This window comes from Emys orbicularis, chromosome 13, assembly GCF_028017835.1.
Source record: "Emys orbicularis isolate rEmyOrb1 chromosome 13, rEmyOrb1.hap1, whole genome shotgun sequence".
Lineage (NCBI taxonomy): Eukaryota > Metazoa > Chordata > Testudines > Emydidae > Emys > Emys orbicularis.
The window spans coordinates 4,227,916-4,251,680 of NC_088695.1; the positions used below are offsets into that span (position 1 = coordinate 4,227,916).

Below are 23,765 nucleotides of genomic sequence, written 5' to 3' on the forward strand. Positions count from 1 at the left end.
AAGGGGGACATGGCCAGAGGAGGAGCCAAGGGGTGGGGCGCCTTTTTTATGGTTGCTCCCCCTGCACTGAGAAGCTGGCTACGCCACTGGTGAAGGCCCAGACTATAACAGGGTTCAAAAAGGAACTAGATAAGTTCATGGAGGATGGGTCCATCAATGGCTATTAGCCTGGATAGGCAGGGATGCAAAACCATGCTCTGAAGCGTCGCTAGCCTCTTTTTGCCAGAAACTGGGAATGGGCGACAGGGGATGTATCACTTGATGATTACCTGTTCTGTTCATTCCCTCTAAAGCAACCTGGCTTCGGCCACTGTCAGAAGACAGGATACTGAGCTAGATGGACCTTTGGTTTGACCTAGTATGGCCACTCTTACGGTTCTTAATCTGTTGCACCGTGCGTTTTGCTGGGACGCTGGGAGAACCTCTCCTAGCCCTGAAGAAGGGGTGCCTCAAAAGCTTGTCTCTCCCCCCCACCAGAAGTTGTTCCAATAAAAAATATCAGCTCACCCAGCTTGTCTCTCTGTCACTCTCAGGCAGGTTTTCTAATCCTTTAATCATTCTTCTGAACCTTCTCTGACCCCTCTGCAAGGTATCAACGCCCTTCGTGAATTGTGGGCGCCAGCACTGGACACAGGATTCCAGCAGCAACGGCACCAGTGCCGAATCCAGAGGTAAAACCCTCTTCTACTCCTACTCACGATTCCCCTGTTTACGCATCCAGGCATCACAGCGGGAGCTCGCATTCAGCTCCCCAGGACTTTTTCAAAGTTCCAGGATAGAGCCCCCAGCCTATCGGCATGGCCTGATTTCTTTGTTCCTACCCGGATGGCTTTACATTTTTGAAGCATTATCATTAAGGGATTGAGCGGCAGGTTGGAGTAGGAAATTCCCTTTGATCTCTAAGCCCTGTGGTACGTGGGCAGTGTTAATTATTAGCACTACAGGCAGCCTGTAAATTGTATCAGCATTTAAATATAGGCTAGATGCAGGAAGCAGTGGGTGTGTCACTACTGTACCGCTGCCTGTCATACTAACTAATATTGTCTCGTTTTCTTGTAAACCTCCCCCCTCCCCCAATCTGTCTGTATCCCCCTCTTATCGCTTGTCTTAGAATCAGAAGGGACCCCAAGGGTTATCTAGTCCAGCGGCTCTCAACCTTTCCCGACTACTGTACCCCCTGTCCGGAGACTGATTTGTCTTGTGTACCCCCAAGTTTCACCTCACTCAAAAACAACTTGCTTACAAAACCAGCCAAAACAATACAAAAAAGTGTCACAGCCACTATGACTGAAAAATTGCTGCCGTTCTCATTTTTACTATGTAGAATGATAAAATAAATCGATTGGAATATAAATATTGTACTGACATGTCAATGTGTAGCCTATAGAGCAGTATAAACAAGTCATGGTGTGAAATTTTAGTTTGTACTGACGTTGCTAGTGCTTTTTATGTAGCCTGTTGTAAAAGTAGGCAAATATCTAGAGGAGCTGATGTGCCCCCTGGAAGACCTCTGCGTACCCCCAGGGGTACATGTACCCCTATGTAGCAATGCGGAACTCACCCCTGCAGCACCTCCTGCTGGTCTCTTCCAGGAATTAGCTCTGCCAGCCTTGGAGCGCCCTCTGCAGGCCAGTGTCTCCCTGCTGCTTGACCCCCCATGTCCCTTCCTGGACTCTGGTGCCCCATTATCTGGGGTGTTGCTCTCTGCCATACACCCCTCAGTCTCAAGGTCTCCCCTCCCCAGGGAACCCCCACCCCCTATCCCCACCTCACCTCAGTGGTAGGCTACTGCCAGTCACCAACTAGCCCCCACTCCATGGGGCAGACTGCAGTATAAGCCACTCATCACAGGCAAGGGGGGTTTGGATCTGCAGCCTTTCTCCGCAACCCAGTACCTCTATGGGGCCTTGGACAAGGCCCTGCAGCCTGGGGAGTTGCCAGCCTGGAGCTCCCCAGCCCCTCTGGCCTTTCCCCAGCCCTGCCTTACTCTAGGTACCCTGAGCTTCCCAGCAGCCAGGCCCCCCTCTCTCTCTGTCTGAAAGCAGAAAGAAACTGTGTGTCTGCTTGTGGCTTCCCTGGCCTTTATAGGGCCAGCTGGGTCTGTTTGCGGTATGGCCACAGCTGAGGCTGCCTCCCCAATCAGCCCAGCCTAAGGCTCCCAGCCCCAGTCCTCTCCAAGGGCTGTTGTTAACCCTTCCAGGCAGGAGTGGGTGACCACCCCGCTACACCCTAGTTGAGAACCACTGAACTAGTCTAACCTCCTGCCAAGAAAGCTGCAGGATTTGTTGTGTCTATTCCAGCCAAGACGGATGGCTTAGACTTGGATTGTCAGCTTTTGAGGGCAGGGACTGTCTTTTCACTCTTCGTTTGTACAGAGTTTAGTGCAACAGTGTCCTGGGACATGCCACTACGATAATGCTAAATAATAATAACAAATCTCTGGCAGTGGAGCCTAGTGGGTCAAGCACGGGACTGGGACTCAGGAGACCTGGGTTCCATTCCCTGCTCTGCCACTGGCCTGCTGGGTGACCTTGGGCACGTCACACCTCTCTGTGCCTCAGTTTCTTCATCTGTAAAATAAGGATACTGCCTGCGTTTTTAAAGTGCTTTGAGCTCTGCTGCTGCAACGCACTAGAGAAGAGTGAGGTGTTGTTCTCCAGGAGGTCTGACTCAGTACTGCCAACCTCAAACGTCCAAAAATCCGGAGTCAGACACTAAAACAATCTCAGGAGATTGGTTACGATTCGTTAATAAAGTCGCCGCTTTCATCTCGCCCAAAGCAGGAGTCCAGACTCTCAGCCTGGCAGCGTTTGCTTTGATTAAAGACAGGCAGCAGGGCTGGAAGATAAAGGGAAGTTGCTCTCAGGGCTTGTCTACACAGTGAGATGATACGCGCTTACGGGGGTGTGACTTCTGAAGCTCACTAAATCGCTAACTAGTCCACGTAGGCCCTGCAGGTGCATGCTAGTTTCCATAGTGTGTTTTAATGTTGTGTTGACTACATTAAAGCACACTAGGGAACCTTTAATGCACCAGCCGGGCCTACACAGATCAGTTAGTGCGTTACACGTTAGCAGGGGCGGCGGGTATCACAGGCCGGGGGAGGCTGAGCCTCCCCAACCAGCACAGCGAGGCCCCGCCCATGCTCCACCCCCTGGCCCCATCTTCCCTGCTTCCCGTTCCCGCTCTTCCCCCGTGGCCAGGCCAGGGCTGGGGGCAGGGCTGGGGCAGACTGGCCTGCAGTCAGGACTCTGGGCGGCTGGTGCTGGAGCTCGCATCCCCTGGCGATGGGGGCTGCATCACCCTCCTGGCACTCTGTGCTGGGGCGCACCGCCCTCCTGGTGCTCCGGGACTGCGCCACCCGCCCGGCGCTGTGGGGCTAGCGGGGCTGGGTCTGGAATCACACCACCTGCCCAGGGCTGGGGCCTCGCCGACCACCTGGTGCTCCAGGACTGGGGGTGCTCATTTTGATATTTCGATTTGAAATGACTTTTTGTTTAAAAATGACTCAGTGTTATGAAAATAATGTAAAACTCCCTTAAAATAGCTCAGAATCAAAACAATTGTTTTCATTATTATTATTATTTGGAACTGTCCCAGAACCCAGTTATTCACCCAGCTCTATTCCTAGGTCACTTAGGTGCTTCTTGAAAATTCCACCCACTTAATAAAGATCTAGGCAGGGCTTAATTTGTAATGAAAGAGGTGCTGGGGCTCAAGCAATTTTTTTACATCCATAACTGATGCAGCAAGCCCAGAGGCGCCGGGGCTATGAACTGCTTGGCCCAGAGGTGTCAGGGCTCTGAACTGCCAGGCCCAGAGGTGCCGGGCTCCGAACTGCCAAGTCCAGAGGCGCCGGGGCTATGGACTGCCAAGCCCAGAGGTGCCGGGGCTCTGAACTGCCGAGCCTAGAGGTACCGGGCTCCAAACTGCCAAGCCCAGAGGTGCCGGGGCTCTGAACTGCCAGGCCCAGAGGTGCCGGGGCTCTGAACTGCCAGGCCCAGAGGTGCCGGGCTCCGAACTGCCAGGCCCAGAGGCGCCGGGGCTATGGACTGCCAAGCCCAGAGGGGTCGGGGCTCTGAACTGCCGAGCCTAGAGGTGCCGGGCTCCTAACTGCCAAGCCCAGACGTGCCGGGGCTATGAACTGCCAGGCCCAGAGGTGCCGGGGCTATGAACTGCCAGGCCCAGATATGCCAGGGCTCAGCCCTGGCACAAATTAAGCCCTGGTTTTAGGGTCATTTTTGTCCTGCAGTCAATCTTTCAATTCATTTTTGTCTTCCACCTCACAAAACCAACTCTACTCCATTTTACAGAGCTGAGAGGTCCAGTTTAACAGCAGTAGCTCTCGCTCTTTCTGTCACCCTACGTGTGTGGCCATCCTCTGAGCTTCCTGTGTGGTTTCAGTCAGAACCTTTGAGGAGCTCTGTGGGCTCCAGCCCTAAACTAAACCGGCCATGTGACCAGTCGGAGCTGTTTGCTTTTCCTGTTCTTAAATCTTTTATAAAAGAAAAGAAAAGAAAAGACTCTGGGTGAGCTTTGGATGGTGCAGGATGAAGAACGATTCATGGTGATGAATTTCTGATGGATGAGGAAGAACCCAAAACACCTGTCTCAAGGTGAGACCCTAGGGCAGAGGTCCCCAAACTGTGGGGCAAGGCTCCCTAGGGAGGTGGGGAGGAACGTTCCAGGGGGGGTGGCAGGGCCTAGGCCAGCACCCACAGGGGGCAGGGAGGGAGCAGCACCCACCCCTGCTCCACTCCCGCCTCTGCTCCGGCCCTGCCCCCAGCCACACGCCTGGCCCTGCGCCCAGCCTCAGCCCTTGAACCGCAGCCCGGCCATGCCCTTGGCCCCAGCCCCGACCCCTAGCCACGGCTCTGTTCCCAGCCCCAGGCCTGCCCCCAGATGTAGCCCCAGCCTCAGCCCCCTTATCCCTGTCTGTGTCTCCCCCACCCCAGGAGCTGCAGCCCCGCTCGGGGGAGGGGGGCACAGACAGGGGTAAGGGGGGGGGGGCGCGACCCTGAAAAATGTGGGGACCACTGCCCTAAGGACTAATTTCAACCCACTTCATGGTGTTTTTAGTAGCAGTGCAGGAACGTTCTGAAGGGGTGTGGAAATCTTTCTCTCAGGGTATGTCTACACTACAGCTGGATGTGTAAATCCAGTTCAAGAAGACATACCTGAGCTAGCATCAATCAAGCTAGCGCACTAAAAGTAGAAGTTGTAATAACTGGGACCACACATTTAGCCTAATTTATCCACAGCTGTAAAAAGTTTATAAAATGTCACAATAACCTGTAACAACAAATGATGGGTAAAGGTACACAAGGGGAAAAGAAAGCCTAAATTAGTCCAAACAAAAAGGCCTCCTGATATAATTCAAGGCATAGACACCGACTTCCCCTCTACCTAGGGGATGCTTGACCCCCTCCCCAGACCCTGCCCCCACTCCACCCCTTCCCTCAAGACCCCACCCTGCCTCTTTCCGCCCCAGGCCCTGCCCCTACTCCACCCCTTCCCCCAAATCCCAACACTCGCCTCTTCCCATCCAGATCCGCCCCTCCCCCGATCACACCCCATCCCCGCTCCTCCCCCTCGCCCCCAGAGAGAGGGAGCCAGGGGACATGGCAACCTCCACCAGCTCTGGCTAAATCCTGAATACCACCTGGGATACGAGACTTTGTCATCCCCTTTTCCCCCTGTGCCCTTTTCCTTCCTTACCTTTTTTCTTTCCTCTCCTCTCCCTCTTCTGTTGCTTTCTGTGTAAGATCCCCCAGCTGGTGTCAATTGGCCGTAGCTTCATTGGGGTCAATGTGGCCAGATCCCCCAGCTGGTGTCAACTGTCCGTAGCTTCGTTGGACTCAATGGGGCCAGATCCAGCTGGTGTGAATCAATGAAGCTTCGTTGACTTCAGAAGAGCTATACCAATTTACACCACCAGGGGACTGGGCCCGTGACGTTGTTTATTGCATGTTTAGAGATGTGTTTCTTATCGCTGACAGGCGCAGCAAGGCGTGGGGACGGACTCAAGAATAACCCCCCAGTGCCTTGGCTGTTCTTGGTCCTGCCTGCAACTTGCAACTTCCCTGCGACTTATTTCAGGGCAGGAGGTTCAGTTTTGCCCTGTGATTGCTCCCTTTACGTGCTCCCCCACATAGTGTTATGTTCTGAGCCACATTCTAATCCTCTTGCCCTTTCACCATGCCAGGCCCTGCAGCTCGCTAGCAGGTTGGCCGGCCTCTTGCATCTGAGTCGACTCTGTGGTTTGACAGCTCGAGGTGGGGCTAGCGCTTCCTCTGCAGCCTTGAGCCCGCAGTCGGACAGGGTGAGTCTGTGGAGGGTCATTCGTTTCTTCTCTTCTCATCGTTTTCTGGGCAAGCCTGGAAGATGGAGGATGAAGAAGGTTACACGGTATTAAACCTCCGACGCCAGGAGAAAACCACCACCCGCCTGTCACCTGGGAGGATCCAAGGTACGGACGTTAGAAAGTTTTGCTTCATGAGCATGTCGCAGGGAGAGAATGAGTGAAGAGCACAAGTGCAGAGCGCCATTATTCTGATGTGTGTCAGACAGGCTTTTCTTTGACCCCGTGACCAGTCATTCCCTGTTCCTGTTCAGAAATGGATATTTGCACTTTACAGTTGAGAATTTCAATGCTGCCTAAGAGATGTGGACACCCAAATGGAATCAAAATCAATGGGATTTGGACATTCAATTCCCATAGGCTCTGTTTTCAAAGGTCTCTACATTTGAGAACCCAGAATCACCTGTCCCTTTTGAAAATCTTATTTTTAGGGCTGGCTGGAAACAGGAATTCCATTTTGTGAAAAATGTAGCAGTCTCGACATTTGTTTTAATTCTGCAGCAGAACAAAAATAAGATCCTTGGATATAGCAGGGACGTGAGCCTGGCTCCCCCACATCCCAGGGGAAATGCCATAACCACCCCTGAACCTGAGCAAACTTTGCTGGAACTGATACTCTTCCATGAGAAGTTTTGATGAATCGGCATTTTCCAACAAAAACAGTTTTGTTGACAAATTCCCGACCAGCTGAACATGAGCTCCCAGTGTGGGGCTGCAACCGAACGCTAAGGTGATTCTTGGAGCCATAAACAGGAGAATATTGAGTAGGAGTAGAGTGGGGTTTTTTACCTCTGTATGTGGCATTGATGTGACCTCTGCTAGAATACTGTGTCCAGTTCTGATATCTATAATTCAAGAAGGATCTTGATAAACTGCAGAGGGTTCAGAGGGCGGGAGCTCAGTGCTTTCTGAAAACCTGGCCCCTTTAAGGTCTCTAAATTTAAGCACCCGGAATCACTTGCCACTTTTGAAAATCTTCACCCATAACTTGAAAAATTGCGGCAGCATTTTCTTCACTTGACTTTAGTAGATTTTCATTGAGGCTTAAAAAAAAAACAAAAAACCAAGCCAAGACTGGCTGTCATAGATTTAATCATAGAGTCAGAAGGGACCTCAGGAGGTCATCTAGTCCAATCCCCTACTCAAAGCAGGACCAATCCCCAGACAGATTGTTGCCCCAGATCCCTAAATGGCCCCCTCATGGATTGAGCTCACAATCCTGGGTTTAGCAGGCCAATGCTCAAACCACTGAGCTATCCCTCCCCCCTATGCAACTGTACTGTAAATTACCACATGTAGGGTTGGATAAGAAAGTTCCGTTTGTATTGCATTATGGATATTATCTAACAATGCCTAATGACATAACATGAGAACCGATTTTAAAAGGCAAAGATAAGGTTGAAGGCGTCTCACCAAACTTTGCATGTTTTACAGATTCTCCTTTGAGTTCCCAGCGTTGTAAACTCATGCTAGGGATTTTGGGAGCTGTTTGCATCATTCTGACAGTAGCCGTGATCATTCTGACTATCCTGGGTAAGTGTCTGGATCCCGTCTGTTTTGTAAATACACAGGTGGTGAAATTTCTTATGCCTTAGGAATTCAGCTTAGCTATTTCCTATTTATTGACCGGGATTCTCAATTTTTTCCATTGCACAGTCCGCCTGTGAAGATTCGTCTATTTTGCACACTCTTTTCGGCAGTGTGCAGAGCACATACACCATATGTCCCCCCCAACTTGGGTGTAAATGGCAGTGTAGATGATGAGGCCCTGCTTACGTGAATAGGGTTAAGATACACTGAACCCTGTGGGTACGTACTCAGGTATGCACCCTACACAGCTCTCTACTCGCCCAAGCAGTGTCTCTCCCAGCTACACTTCTGTTTTACAGTGTAGTGTCCCACTGCCAGAGTCTTTCCCCACCACAGGGGAAGGTTCAGAAGTGGGGAAAGCCTCTGGCAATGGGAAGTCAGCGGTGAAAGGCTCCAGCAGCTCCCTGCTATAGAGCCTTTACCCATTGCAGGGAAAGACTCCAGCAGTGGGGAAAGTCTCTGGCAATTCCCTGCTACCGAGCCTCACCCCACCGCCTCTCCCGGCCAGAACCTTTCCCTGACACATGCAGCTGTGCACCACATCGTGGACCAGTGGTGGGCAACCTGCAGCCCACGGGCCATACGCGGCCCATCAGGGTAATCCGCTGGTGGGCCGCGAGACAGTTAGTTTACATTGGCCACGTCTACACTACCCGCCGGATTGGCGGGTAGTAATCAATCTATCGGGGATCGATTTATCGCGTCTCATCTAGACGCGATAAATCGATCCTCGAATCAACGCCCGTACTCCACCTCGGCAGGAGGAGTAAGCGGAGTCGACGGGGGAGCCGCGGCGATCAACTTGCCACCATGAGGATGGCCAGGTAAGTCGAACTAAGATACTTGGACTTCAGCTACGTGAATAGCTATGTGGCCAGCTTTTACTACCACCAAGTGCTCTCTGGTTCATCATGGGTTACAGTTTGAGAACTGCTGTCCTATATTCAGATACCACATCATTAGTAACGTCAGGAAGAAAATGCCCCTGAGCTGGAAATGGGCAGGCCCCAGTTCAGGTAAACACATATGTTCGCTTTTAAAATTAAGGATGTGCTTCAGTGGTTTCCTGATTAGGGTCCTTAAAGAGACCATCACCGTTAAATCTAGTCCATTTAAAAACAGAAAAACAAGCTAAAAGTATCATTGCTACTGGGTTCTCTTGACCGTCAGACAATTTACAATTAAAGGTGGTCAAAATCCACTGTGTAGATTTTGATTGGCGCAGGTTATAATATGTTGGCACAAGGTGTTTTTAATCTGACTCCTTGATACAATGAATGTGCTAGTCAATTCTTGATACTCTCCTGTTGTGTCTCACACAAGAGGCTCTGTGGTTTCCAAACACCAGGACAAATTTTATAAAACAAAATATGTCTAGTGTGAAAACAGTTTTTATATTTTTGAAATTTTTAATAAAAAAGAAAATTTTCGACCAGCTCTATTTACAATCCCATTTTCCTACATTTTTAAGAGTGTTTTTCCTCCCCTGTGAGGCCCTAGACCACACTTTTCAGAAGTAATTAGTGACTTTGGACAATGGAGTGGAGCGTCTGCTGATAAATGTTGCGGATGACACCACACTGAGAGGGGTTGAAAGCACTTTGGAGACAGCATCAGAATTCAAAACGACCTTGACAAATTGGAGAATTGGTCTGAAATTGACATGATGAAATTCAGTAAAGACAAGTTTCAGAGTAGCAGCCGTGTTAGTCTGTATCCACAAAAAGAACAGGAGTACGTGTGGCACCTTAGAGACTAACACATTTATGCTTATGCTCAAATTTGTTAGTCTCTAAGGTACCACACGTACTCCTGTTCTTTTTAGTAAAGACAAGTGCACATTGCTATACTTAGGAAGAAAAAATCAAATGCACAGCTACAAAATGGGGAATAAGTATCATCAAGTCCAGCCCTCTGCAATGAGGCAGGACCAAATACACCTAGACCATCCCTGACAGGTGTTTATCCAACCCAGGGCCGGCTCCAGCATTTCTGCCGCCCCAAGCAAAAAAAAAAAAAAAAAAAAAGCCGCGATCGGCGGCGGCAGTTCAGCGGCAGGTCCTTCGCTCCTAGAGGGAGTGAGGGACCTGCCGCCCCCGAATTGCCGCAGGTGCCGCCCCTCTCCCTTGGCCGCCCCAAGCACCTGCTTGTTAAGCTGGTGCCTGGAGCCGGCCCTGATCCAACCTGTCCTTAAACACCTCCAGTGATGAGGATTTCACAACCTCTCTTGGCAGCCTAGTCCAGAGTTTAATTTCTCTCACAATTAGAAAGTTCTTCCTAATATTGAACCCGAATCGCCCTTGCTACAGATTCAGCCCATTACTTCTCCTCCTGCCTTCAGTGGACATGGAGAACAATTGATCACCCTCCCAGGGGTTTTCCTAGACCCCCTGTGAATTTCCCCAACACTCGTCCCTCCCCCACTTACATGCAGTGTTGCCAATTTAGTTGTTGGTTGGAAATTTTAATTGAAATTCAAACATTAATACCCACTTTAAAAGCTACACAGTATATGAGAAAATACTTGTACCTGAGAAAGCACAATGGGTTTGAAAAGTCTGAACAAAGACTAGCTTCCTCACACAGCTGTTATTTATGACAATGTCGGCACATTCGTTTTGGCTATATTGGCCTACCTTATAATTTAAAATGATGATTTGGAAGCAAGGTCTGACTGAACTCTCCCCTGACAGCTAGTGATGAGCCGGGGAGGGGTGAAGGCTTCAGACCAGATTGTATTTACATGAACACACCTACTCTGCCGAGGTATCCAGCAGACAGAGCTGTGCTGCACAAGTGATTGATTTTGGCTGGTGTTGGGTTACAAATCACTTGAAGTATTAAATGTGGGGTCATGAAATGTTGTTCTCCTTATTGTCTGAGTAAAGGGCAGCAGAACTGTACTTAGCCTGACTGAATGAGGGGGTCTCCCTCAGTGCTTAATTTGTGCTGCGCCCCGGCACCTCTAGGCTCGGCATTTCAGAGCCCTGGAACCTCTGGGCTGGTCACATCAGTTATGAAAGTAACAAACTTGCTTGAGCACCAGCACCACTTTCATTACAAATTAAGCTCTGGTCACCCTCAACTGAACTGCATTCGATAAGCAGAAGGTTTGGATGCCAGATCCTAGCAGAGAGAGAGAGGGTGGGGCACAGGTGTTTTGCTTGGTGCTGTGGGCTCTGCCTAAGAGTCACAGGCACTATTTGACCTGCCCCTCTCTCCTGTTTACAGAGAGATGATTAGGCTTCATAGTGAGTCTTTTGGTTTGTTAAGTGACCACTAGAGCTGAAATCACTGATAACCAGGTCCAAGTGCTTAGACCTGCTGCAGGACAGCACTTCTGTGGAAGAGACGGCCCAGCCTGCACTAGCACCGAGGTTCCCCCACTGAGAGCTGAAATCACTGAGTGCTGGTGGAACCTCGAGGGACCAACTCGCAGAGGTCACAGTGGCAGGTGGCAGCAGAAGATGACAGTGCAGGGCCATTGGAGACAGAGCGGTAGAGTGAACGGCGGCACAACAAACAACAACAGCCAGAGCATTGGATTATGTTTTAGTGACTTTGCTCCAGGATGCTAGATTTGTGACTGGGAAACTTATATAAATATACATTTCCTAGTAGGCCAAGATTTTGAAATGCATTATTTGCCAAGGTCATTATCTCACTTTAGTCGCTATCTCAAGAGGTCATTATCTTGGAGAGTTTATGTACTAAACTTTTTGATTATTATAATTATTTTTTATATAAGAATGGCATATTGGGTCAGACCAACGGTCCACTTATCCCAGTATCCTGTCTTCCGACAGTGACGATTCCAGGTGCCCCAGAGGGAATGAACAGAACAGGGAATCATCGAGTGATCCATCCCCTGTCGCCCAGAGGAACAGAGGCTAGGGACACTCAGAGCATGGTGTTGCATCCCTGCCCATCCTGGCTAATAGCCATTGATGGACCCATCCTTCATGAACTTATCTAGTTCTTTTTTGAACCCTGTTATAATTTTGGCTTTCACAACATCCCTGGCAAAAAGTTCCACGGGTGACTGTGCGTTGTGTAGAGAAATACTTGCTGCCTATTCATTTCATTGGGTGACCCCTGCTTCTTGTGTTAAGTGTGAAGGGGTAAATAACACTTCCTTATTCATTTTCTCCACAATGGCCAAGATTTTATAAGCCTCTAGCATATCCCCTCTTAGTCGTCTCTTTTCAAAAGCTGAAAAGTCCCAGTCTTTTTAATCTCTCCTCATATGGAATCTGTTCCATGCCCCTAAGCATTTTTGTTGCCCTTCTCTGAACCTTTTCCAATTCCAATATATCTTTTTTGAGATGAGGTGACCAGAACTGCACGCAGTATTCAAGATGTGGGCATGTCATGGATTTATATAGTAAAAGTGGAGGCGCTTGGTTTGCCAGACTGATTAGCTAGGCCAATACTGACAACCTATATGAAAAGGCTGCAAAACACCATGCCTCTGGACTGCGTCAACATGCAGAAAGCCTTATAAGCCAGTCACTGTCAAAGCCAACTTTAGAAGAACTTAATGAGGTTGTTAAGAATGCTGGAGACACAACTCAGTTTATGTGAACCAACATGGCTATTGCACCATACTTTCTATTTAAGTGTAAGCAGAGTCAGGATGAGCTCTACCCTGACATCTGGTGGTGAATTATGGCGAGTGTAGAAAAGAACTCCAGGGGCTGATCTTGTTTGCATAGGCATACCCACCCGCCTGGCATGAGACAACAGCAACTGATAGAGGTTACTTTGGATGGGGTGGGATCCCCAGTTTCTCTGTTATTGGGGCAGGAGGAATAAAGTGTTGTTACCCTGATTATGTGAATCAAGGACAATGAAACTGTTTTATGACAGAGGGTCTCACCATCACCTAAATAGCTCTTGCTAGACAAGGGACATGGGTTCCACAACCCAGTGAATTGAGAGAGAGAGAGGATGGGGATAGGTATTTGTACTTGATGGTATGCCCCTCCCTCTCTTTGAGGGCCTGAAACACCAATTGCCCCACCTTCTCTCTCCACTGTTGAATGTCAGAGCTAACTTTGATTCTATTAGGAGTCTAGTTACAGGCTGCTGAGCTGAATTCACTTTGGGCCAATGGTGCACCAGCACTGGGGCTCCCCTACTATGAGCTGAAATCACAAAAGAGCTAAAGTTGCTAAGAGCTGAGCTCCCTGAGTGCTGTGTTAACTAGTGGGGAAGCCTGAAGCTATATTGCTAAGCGGCTGGCGGAGCAGTTTGTGAGGACAGCTGGAGGAGCAGCGAGTGGTGCGGGGGCGGTTGGAGTGGCCTGAGGAATGCCGAGCGGACCCATTTGCGGGGACGGTTGGAGCGGCTCACAGGTTGGTGAGCGGAGCGGAGCGGCTTGTAGAGCAGAGCAGTTTGTGGGATGGCAGGAAGTGGACTGGCTCGTGGTGAAGGCTGCAGCGGAACCCCACGGAGAGATGGCCGGTCGGCCTTCGATCATGTAAGGTGCTCCTTAACACCCTGTGTGCCCCCCTTTTACTCTGGGGCTGCACTGACCAGGGAAAGAGACTTTGGGGGTGTTGGACTTTGGGGACTCTGGGTGATTTTTGGGTTGCTGGATTCAAGAACCAAAGGGAAAGGCCACGGCCCAATTTGCTGGGGTGGGTCTTTTGCTCATGGTTTGTGTTAGGAATCCTGTTTGTGGTGTTTTTTCCAATTTAATGCTGATGTCGTTTACCTCATGTTATTAAACATTTTCTGCTACACTCAGACTCCTTGCTTGCGAGAGGGGAAATATTGCCTCTTAGAGGCGCCCAGGGGGTGGTATGTAATTGTCCCAGGTCACTGGGTGGGGGCTCAGGTCGGTTTTGCATTGCGTTATTGAAATGGAACCCCTAGATACAGAACCCGGCCCTTGTTGCTTCCAACTTAGATGGGCAGAAGGGTTACATAAGCAAGAGATACCACACACTACAAACTGGAGGCCAATGTTAAGTGCATTGTCACTTGTTCATCCTGAAGTTGGACACTGGTTTCGAACAAGACTGGCAAATGCTCACTATCTTTCTGAAAAAACTCAGCTGACTCTCTAGATCTAGTGCAATTTGTTTATTTACTAGATAGATAGATAGATAGATAGATAGATAGATAGATAGATATCTTGGTTCCCTGGCAACACCCCCTTGCAGAAGCCCCAGTGCCAGTCACCAAGAAGCAGGTATCCTCTGTGGCTCTTGCACTCTCACCCTGTTCCTTGTTCCTGCCTCGGCCCTGGGGAAACCCCCATAGTCCAAGCCGCTCCCCTAGGACTGCATGGTCTGGACGGGTGCCCTAGCCATTAGCCCTCCTTAGGGGCAGCTGCTGTGCAGCAGAAGGGACCTTGGGAAAGCCCTGGGGCCCCTGGGAGCTTGTACATCAGTGACCCCTAAAGTGCACAACCCGAGCTCCTGCGGCCATAACAGCAACAGTAACAACCACTCACTTGTCTGCTGCTTGGAAGTTTTCCAGGGCCGCTCCCTGCAGACGGACACTGGCGCAGTCTCATCGGTCCCCGAGAACGGCAGTGTCGCCCAGAGACACTCCCCCGGCAGAGAATGCAACAGGAGCCTGGAGGACTTGGTGTCTCGCCTGAAGCAGAGTCTGTGTCTCTCAGCCCAGAGCACCTCAGCAGGTAACCGCATCTCGCTGTGGCTCTGAGCCCCTCGGTATGTTCCATGCACCGCACAGGCGGAGTGGGGCCTGTTTGAAGGAGGCAGGCCATGGGCAGGCCAGCCTCCTAGCCTCTTTCCTACTCCCATCACAGTTCTCCAGGGGCCATGGAGATTTTCTCTCACTCAGTGAGGCCAGAGGGGGGGCACTGTGGATGGGGGAGGTAAGAAGGGGATCTTCTCCCATATTTCCTCCAAGGATAACAAATACGTTAAGGGCTGTTATAAAGACAACGGGGATCAGTTGTTCTCCATGGCCACTGAAGGCAGGACGAGAAGTAACGGGCTTCATCTGCAGCAAGGGAGATTCAGGTTAGATATTGGGAAGAACTTTCTAACTCTGAGGGTAATTGAGCTCTGGAACAGGCTTCCAAGGAAGATTGTGGAATCCCCGTCATTGGAGGTTTTTAAGATCAGGTTGGACAAACACCTGTCAGGCATGGTTTAGGTTTACTTGGTCCTGCCTCAGCGCAGGGGGCTGGACTTTATGACCTCTCAAGGTCCCGTCCAGCCCGACATTTCTATGAGTCTGTGAGAAGTGGTGCTGCTGAGAGAGTCTCCTTCCTCCAACCTCAGGCCAGGAGAAGATGACCCTGGGGCATCTTTCCCCATCCCCACCAATGGGAAGGAGGCCAGAGGTGGATCATGGAGGTGGAGCAGAAACATGGATATTAGCATCTGGCACCAGATCCCAGCAGAGACCAGGCCATCAGAGAAAGCCCTGGCCAAGGGTAGGAGACACGGCCATATCCGACCTCCCCCATCCAAGTGGGCTCAGAGGAAGGAAATTTCTTTCCAAGCCTCCCCAGTCCTAGTAGTGGCTGGAGGTAGGGCAGACATTGGGTGCCTGAATTCCTAGTCTGGTGGCATCAGGGGAAGGGGGGAAGTGCTGGCTACGGACAGACAAACAAATACTTTTGTGATCTAACTTGGACAATGTTTGCCGGCCAACTAGCACTAATGGCAGACACCTTTCAGTGGGGATTGTGGGGCACAGTGCCCTCCAGTGGTCAGTCAGGGCAATTGAGCAGGATTGCTGAGCGAATAATTGATTTTTTGGTTCAGGCGTTGAACCAAAAAAAGGGGCAAAGGGAGGCAGGGGGGGAGAAAAAATAAACAACAGTTCAGTTCAAACCAAAATTGGATTTTTTGGAACATTTTCAATGTATTGGAAAAAATGAAAAACTTCATTTTGGCTTCATTTTGTCAACCTAAAACTTTTTTTTTTTTACATTTTTCAGAGGTCTTTCACCCTTTTAAAATGTATTTATTTTTATAATAGCCAGACTGGAAGTTGAAATACTGTTTCAAAAATGAGAGATCAAAATGACACATTTTGATATGGCTGAAATGAACCATTTTGTCTTTTTCCAGGAAAAAAAAACAAAGTTGGGGCCAAAACGATATGTGGAATTCAACCCAATATTGTGAATAGCTTGAGTGCAAAAAAAATGCATTATTTGGCAAATTTACTATGTGCTGAATTCCCCCCAGCTCTAGTGAGCAGGACAGGTTGGTCTAAGATAGTAGTTCAATGAACTCCCCAAAGCCCGTATTTAGTGATAGTTCAGATTTCATCAGGGTACCCCGTAGCCATCCCCCCAAAGGCACAGTCATGTTGCTACCGCACTGTCAGTAACACACTCCAGTGCTCTCTAAGGCCTTCACTCCCACCTCCAACGGGTACCAGAAAGCACTAGGCATCCAACTTCACCCACCTCTCACACAGAAACCTGAGCAGTGACCTCAGACGCTCTCTTGTAACACCAGCAGCACGTCTGCCTGTCACACGGCCCGTGCGTTTGGGAAGCAAGTGGCTCTGCTTTGTCAGGCTGAGGGCGTCATGCCGGTTTTGCTCCGGCCTGCGGGAGGAGCGGAGATCGGGGCAGCGCGGAGGTAGCCGTGTATGGCTGAGGCTGAGTGTGCCGAGCTAGTTCTGGCTGATGCCTGTGGCTGACAATGCCCGTGTGGTTCTGGATGACGCTCGAGGGTGCAGCGATAGTGACAGTGGGTGACGCTGAGTGAGGACCCTGGGGCTAGATCCACAAAGGGACTTAGGCTCCTCAAGTGGCAGTTAATCATCTAAGTCCAACATTTCGATACTGCTGGATAAGAATCCATAAAATAAAATTCAAAGTGAAATTTTGAAAATAAACAACAATAAAAAAACTTGTTATTCTGGAACTTCTTTTTCTGTGAGAATGTGTGTCAAAATTGACACGGTTTTATAAGAACATTTTGTTGAAACAGCTTTTCTACTGGAACAGTTTTGAGGAAAATGTTCTGACCAGATCTCCTTGTTAAACATTGAGAAAGGCTCCGGATGAGATCACCGATAGTGCTGATATAAAATTATTCTACTTAACTGCCAGGGGGCAAATTTGTCACGTACACACAGGGTCAGCTATAGGTTGTGTCCGTCTCTCCTTATTCCTCAGCTGGAACGGACAGGAATTTCTACGACAGTGCCTAACCCTCTCTGAGCTGTTGTAAGCACGTTCCCTGGGGCCAAGAATCATTACTGCTGTGTCTCGCCACATCTCTCTCCAGACGGCTCCGGCTGCAAACTCTGCCCTATGGACTGGCTGTCACGCAGGGGAAAGTGTTACTGGTTTTCCAAAGACAGCAAAAACTGGAAGGAGAGCTGTGATGACTGCTCCGCAAAGAGCTCTCGAAAGCTAGTGATCCAAGACCAGGAGGAGATGGTAAAGTAAAACAGAGGGGGCGAGACTTCTGCTGGAGGGGGTCACTGCTTACATGGTCCCAGATGTGAAGAGGTGAAGGAGATTTCTTCCTGAGGATGCTAATGCAGCATAACGGCTGGCGTAGCTCCCACACGCTTTGCTCCCCATCAACAGGGGGATGGGAAAGCCAGGAGAGCCCCAACCCCGTCTGTCCCCAATGCCTCTGCTTATTCCTTCTCCTGCCTCATGCTGATGGATGCCCCTTCCCCATCAGGATCCAAGCATGGGGACAGCAGGGCAGGAGGCAGAGAGGTATATTAACTGCTCTGGGTGTGATTTTTCAGAAGCTCAAAAGGGAGTTAGGAGCATAAGTCCCTGTCAATGGGGTGACAAGTGACTGTCACTGTTACTTCTGCTCCTAATTCCCCTAGACACTTGGCACTCCCACCCTGTGTCATCTAGCCCTGAGCCCTGTTTACACTAGTGTTCCCACTGGTGCTGCTACACCGATGGTAGAAATGCTGGGACTTTATAAGAACAAAAGAAATTCTAGTGTAGACAAGTCCTAAATACTCAAGTGCCTGTTTTGAGAACAGTCTGTCAAGTTTGCTGGCTGAAGCAAAGAATCCTAGAGCTCTAGCAGGTTGTACTCACCCTTTGTCTTCACCCCACAGGAGTTCATACAGAACATCACACAGGGTAAATATCATGTCTGGCTCGGGCTCAGTGTTACATCACCAGGGAAGAACTGGACCTGGGTGGACAGCTCCGTGTTAGACCAAACTCTGTGAGTGCTGCCTGGTGGTTGCTATTTTTTTTTTCTTAAAGCATATGTAATGGCCCCCTCTGCTTTAGCTATTCATAGGCCTTGAACACATGTAGCCGTGTATCTAAACAAACCAAACTGCAAAATTGCTTCAGCTCCAGGGCCAACTCTGTGAATGCAGAGATTCTAGCAACTACAACGGTGAATTTTTGTCAGTGACGAGTAAATTCGTTGAAAAAAATAATGTATTTTTCGGGGCAATGAAACTATCTGTGAAGTCATCTCAAATTAGCAAATAGTTTACTGCCAATTTTTCCCCACCAAAAAAGTTTAAATGGTTTGCTTGACTGTTTGAAATGCAGTGTTGCAACTTTTTCATTTTTAAATGATGCTTTGTTTCAAAATTTAGCTATGTGTATTAAAAAAAAGATGTAAAAATTCCCAAAACAAAACAAAAAATAATGTGTATATATTTGCATTTCATTTAATGAAGGATGTTTTTTGACTCATAATGTTTTTTTTTTCCTGTTCAGTTTTTCATTCCAGAAAGAAAAACCTAGGGGGAAAAAATCAGTTTTGGTTTGAACCAAACAATTTTTTTTGGGTCAGTTTAGCGCCAAAACTGAAAAAAAATCAAGTATTTGCTTAGCTCCAGTAGCAGCTTCATAAACCTCTATCTATGGTGTAGCCACTAGATGGGGACAAAGAGCTACCCTGTGCTAGCATGTGTTACACAGAGCTCAGGAAAGAATTCAAACTGCCCATTGGATTAGAATGAAGACCCAACTACTCTAGGTTCCTTTCATTTAATCTAAGCACATTAAGGACAAATTTGTCCCTGATGTAATCAACTCCATTGATTTCAGCAGAGTTACTGAGGGTCTGAATTTGGCTCATTGACTTCCTTTCTCCTGTTTTACAGGTTCCCAGTAACGGGTCCTGCTGACATGAACAGCTGTGGGCTGATAAAAGGGAATCGGATTCACTCTGAAACCTGCAGTGCTGAATTCAAATGGATTTGCCAGAAGGAAGCCGTGCCGCTATAAATAGTGGCATTAGAGACACTCATTCCTGTAACAGACAAATACACTGCCTTGGGTTTCAGTCTTCGGGCCAGACTTCCAGGAGCGGATGTGCCTGTGGAGACGTACGTGCATCCTCAAACCAGCTATTTGTGTCTTCAACTCGGGTAAATGCATGTGCAAATCAGGCCCAAGGGCAAAAGCACATCTCATGGATGTAAACACTGCATCACTGACTCGGGTCCAGCAAGAATATGCCTCTTCCTCCCCCTGTATCCCCTTCCACCATCATTGATTCCCTGGCTCCTTCACCCCTTCTCTTCACCCCCCCCCTTCTGCTTTCTGCCTCTCACGCCCAATACTTCAGTTCCCTTGTTCTCCACCTAGCTCAGTGGGAGGGACACTTTCACATCCTTGTTCTCCTGGATCTGGTCTCTCTGCCATCTCCTCTGCTTTCCCGGGTCTTCTCCTGCTTTTCTGACTATTCCTCCTTCAGCATCTCCTTGACAACCTTGGAACTTTTTTAACCCAATGTTCTTCAAATCAGATGTTTCATGAAAGCTGACAACGGCTCTTGAACAGTTTCAGTTTTAATGAGTTGGCTTTTTCTGACCAAAACAAATCAGAACATTGCTAACCACAACTACGCGTTTCTCATATTTGTGTGAATTTTGCATCATTTGTAATTTCTAACCACTGCTCTTCATTTCCCATTTTTAATCAATTATCATTTTGTAGAGTTTATCATCTTTCATTTAATGTTTTTGGCAGCTTAGTCACATGGTGCATTTTTATTTAATTTCATATTTTAAAAAAAATTAGTTTACAGAAGGAAAGCAATAAACAACAAATGTTCAAGGGAAAATTCGCTAAAAATAGTGGTAAAGTTTAAAAAGAGATTATTCTAAATGAAAAATATTGATGTTGAGAAAAGGGGGATTTTTCTGGTCAAAAATGCCCAAACAAACCAACTTATGTTTTCAAAAATATTGACCAAATAAAACTTTTAAAAATTATAAAAATTGATATTACTGATCTAAGAGAGCAAAAAAAAAATTTTTTTTTTAACTGCCAAGCCCTTTACATCACAAAGCAGCAAATTAGCAAATAAAAACTTATTTTACTGCATTTTCTACATTGTAGTGCCCGGCATAGCCACCAGATGTCACTGCTCTCACAAACACAACAGGACTTGACTTTCTCTATAGAAATGGGAAAATGTAATGCCATAAACTAGCATTAAATGGGAAAATAAAGTCAAATTGCAACACAGCTCTGTGTTATCTACAGCTCAAAGCATGTTAACCTTTTGGGAATTAGAAAGCTCATATATGGGTGCTGTATGCAGGAGGATGGGACTGTGGTTGTGTCTCCGTGTGTCTGTGCAACCCAGCACAATGGGACCCTGATCTCAGCTAGGGCAGGGACTGTCTCACTGTGTGTCTGTGCAGCGCCCGGCACAATGGGACCCATACCTTTACCGGGGTCTCTGGGTTTATAGTAATATACATAATAATACCTGGCAGCTGGCTGGGCTCTGGATTTTCCAGGCAGACATTGACCACAACAACAATACATTTAGATGGCGGAGGTCCATAGTGCTGAATGTCCATGACCACAGTATATGGCTTTGTTCCAGGAGTTTGAGAGAGTCACAGGATGATTATTGATCTGGTGCAGCCAGCTTAATTGTGGGTGGGACAGACTGTACCCATATGTTCATCCTTTTTACAAGCTAACGGTAATTTTTGTACCAAGTATGCCTTGTGAGGTATCATTTGAGAACTCGTAATCTGCTGAACATTATTGTCTGGGTAAAATATTTGCAGTATCATTGTTTATATATGGATAAGATTCTACTGTATAGCATTGCTGTGACCTATTCCAGAGTTAGAAAATCCGGCCCAAACCTGTTCTTCAGAGAGAAAGACACACTGGTGCCCCAGGCAGATATCCGCATAATCAAATGAACTATCATGGACTATCACCTAGTTAAGCGGCCACTCTTTGGCAGGAAGAAGGGTGTGAGCAAGAACTCTACATATTGGCAACAGAAACAGCTGGACGTCCTGTGTAAACAGACTGGCTGTTGCCTGAACCCCAGCTGGAGATAATCCTCAAAGAAGGGAGAATTGTTTAAAAATAGAGAACGCACACAACACAAATTACTTCTCTCCCCTCATCGCAGCTACAATGTTTGAAAGATAAAGGAAGCATCATTGAACAGTGTGGGAGGTCCTGGCTGAAGCAATCCAGCCAGACTGCTGGAAGCTTATGGTGAGAGAAATGTTTTGCTTTAAAGTTCATTTAGCTTGTTGAGTATTAGCAGGCGGTTTATCTTTTTATTTTCTTTGTAACCAATTCTGACTTTTATGCCTCAGTACTTGTAGTCACTTAAAATATATTTTTCTATAATAAACTTGTTTTATCTAAACCCAGGGAGTCCAGGGATCATGCATGGCATGATCACCTTTTGAACATGTGCACCAGCTCCGGAGAGTGGCTTCTCATTCTGGCATGCGGAATGGGCAGAGTTCATTTTTGTTGACGGAGTTCATGAGAATATCACTGACTCCTCGAGCTCACCACCTACTGAACTCTTCCTTTTGGGCTGAAAACTGTCATGTCTGAGCTCTTGCCTAAAGGTGAATTTTTTTTGCTGAAGTCTAAGCAAAGGCAAAAAATGGTTCAGCCCAATTATGATAATGACAGAGGTGCAGAAGCAGTCCAAGTGGAGTCAGTGTGAGAGTGAAATCTGCTTTATTCACAACTCCCCAGTCCATTTTGAACAAGAGGATTAAATTGTATTTAATTTCAAAGAGGCACCTAATGGAAATACCCATGAATATACAGTGAGGCAAAGACACATGTAGGACTACAGATAAAGGATATGAACAGTAACTAACATTTGCATACTAGTAAGCTAGTTACCACCTACTTACACCTTGTAATCAAATGAGTATATAGTGCAATAAATACATGTAAACAGGTAACAGACTCTGTCTAGAAATAGTGCAAATTTCTAACGGAGGATAATTAACCATTGGAACAATTTACAAAGGGTCATGGTGGATTCTCCATCACGGGCAATTTTTAATATCAAGATTGGATGTTTTTCTAGAAGATCTGCTCTGATTCCAACAGGAATTAATCCAGGGCAGTCCTACGGCTTGTGTTATACAGGTCAGCTGAGATTCTCACAGAGATCCCTTCTGGTCTTGGAATCTACAAGTCTATGACAGCCCGAGACCCACTACTGTCAACTCCAGATGTACAAAAATCATGAAAGAAATGAAATGTGCTTAAAAAATGTTGGGTTCTTTTTCGTTGCCTTCTGGTTTGTGAGTCTTTCAGGAGAACTTGAGTCACAATTGTAAGCTTTACGCCATGAAACTGGGGGCTAGAAACTTGCTTATAAAAATAACACCGCAGAAAGCTGAGGATCTCAGATCAGCTCATTCCAAGAACCGGGGTTTGCCGAAAAGCAACAACTACAGTGCCAAAAAATTGCAGGAGTTGCCAACCCTGGAGACTCAGCTGAGCTGGTGTATAGGCAGAGCTGGGAGATGCCTCGTTCTACACAAGTGGGCCCAGAGGATGTGATTTTCAAAAGCGTCTGGGAGGCTTTGGAGTGGAGCTAGGTGAGAAACTCCTTTCCCATCCATGAGAATTTGGGAGATTTCAAAATTTTATCCCATCCCAAATCAAGATGAAGAGTCAAACTCTAGAAAATTGTCAAGAGTCAATAAACCAAACCAAAAATTCATTCTGCATCCAATGAAACCATTGGCTTCGATAATTTCAGAATGTTTTGTGACCTTTTTTCACGTTTAACATTCCTAAAAATGTCAAAAGAAAACGTTGTTCCGGCTCAAAAGCCCCAAAGCATTCTGGTTTGAATGTGTCAAAACATTTTGTTTAAAAAAATTTGAAAATATTTTTCCTCCAATAAATTTGCAGTCAGGAGATTCGGTGAAACCAACCCTGTTTTCCTAACCGTCTAATTTTTGACAACTTGGCATTTTTCAGTGAAAAACAGCTTGTCGAAAAATACCCAACTGCCTCTATTTTCCAGCACAACTCAAGTAACTGTGGTGCTTTTAAAATTTCCACCGTTAAGACGTTTAATGCAGTTGTGTCGTGTGGCTCTAGACAGCCAGGTTCTCTGGAGTTCAGATTTTAAGTCAGGACTAAGGTTCATAGATTGCAAGGCCAGAAGGGACAACTGTGATCAGCTTGTCTGACCTCCTGGATAACATAGGCCGGAGAACGTCCTCCATCACAATCCCTAGAGCAGATCTTTTCAAAAAACATTCAATCTTGATTTAAAAATTGTCAGTGATGGAGAATCTACCATGAGCCTTGGTACATTGCTCCATGTGCAAAGTGTTGTGTGGCTGGTTTATGTTCTCTTCTAGGTCATGAATAACAGGTCGTTCCCTGGGCCAGTCTGAGGATTCCCCGATGCCTTGTCAATTGTCTAGGGGCATCTTAAAATGTAGGAGTCTCTTGTGACCCTTAGCAAGGCACAGTCACTGCTTCGTTCTGAATGGTCTAGTGGAACGGGCATTAGACGGGGAATAGGAAGACTTAGGTGCAATTCGCAGTTTTAGATTTCCTCTGTGATCTTAGGCAAGTCAATTAATTCACCTT

General features: G+C 47.6%; 1 protein-coding gene across 1 annotated transcript; it reads left to right on the forward strand.

Annotated features, from left to right (window-relative positions):
• The first annotated feature begins 6,384 nt into the window (after positions 1–6,384).
• Positions 6,385–19,136, forward strand: LOC135887314 (killer cell lectin-like receptor subfamily F member 1). The gene is made up of 6 exons (XM_065415075.1): positions 6,385–6,469; positions 7,796–7,894; positions 14,433–14,603; positions 17,191–17,345; positions 17,999–18,111; positions 19,013–19,136. The coding sequence occupies exons 1-6, from the start codon at positions 6,385–6,387 to the stop codon at positions 19,134–19,136; spliced, it is 747 nt and encodes a 248-aa protein (XP_065271147.1).
• Positions 19,137–23,765: the final 4,629 nt, after the last annotated feature.

Bases quoted from the DNA above. Each gene is read 5' to 3' on its own strand.
- LOC135887314 (XM_065415075.1), top strand. From the start codon at position 6,385: ATGGAGGATGAAGAAGGTTACACGGTATTAAACCTCCGACGCCAGGAG. The intron at 7,895-14,432 runs GTAAGTGTCTGG...GCTGCTTGGAAG, and splicing joins GATCATTCTGACTATCCTGG to TTTTCCAGGGCCGCTCCCTG. The intron at 17,346-17,998 runs GTAAAGTAAAAC...TTCACCCCACAG, and splicing joins TCCAAGACCAGGAGGAGATG to GAGTTCATACAGAACATCAC.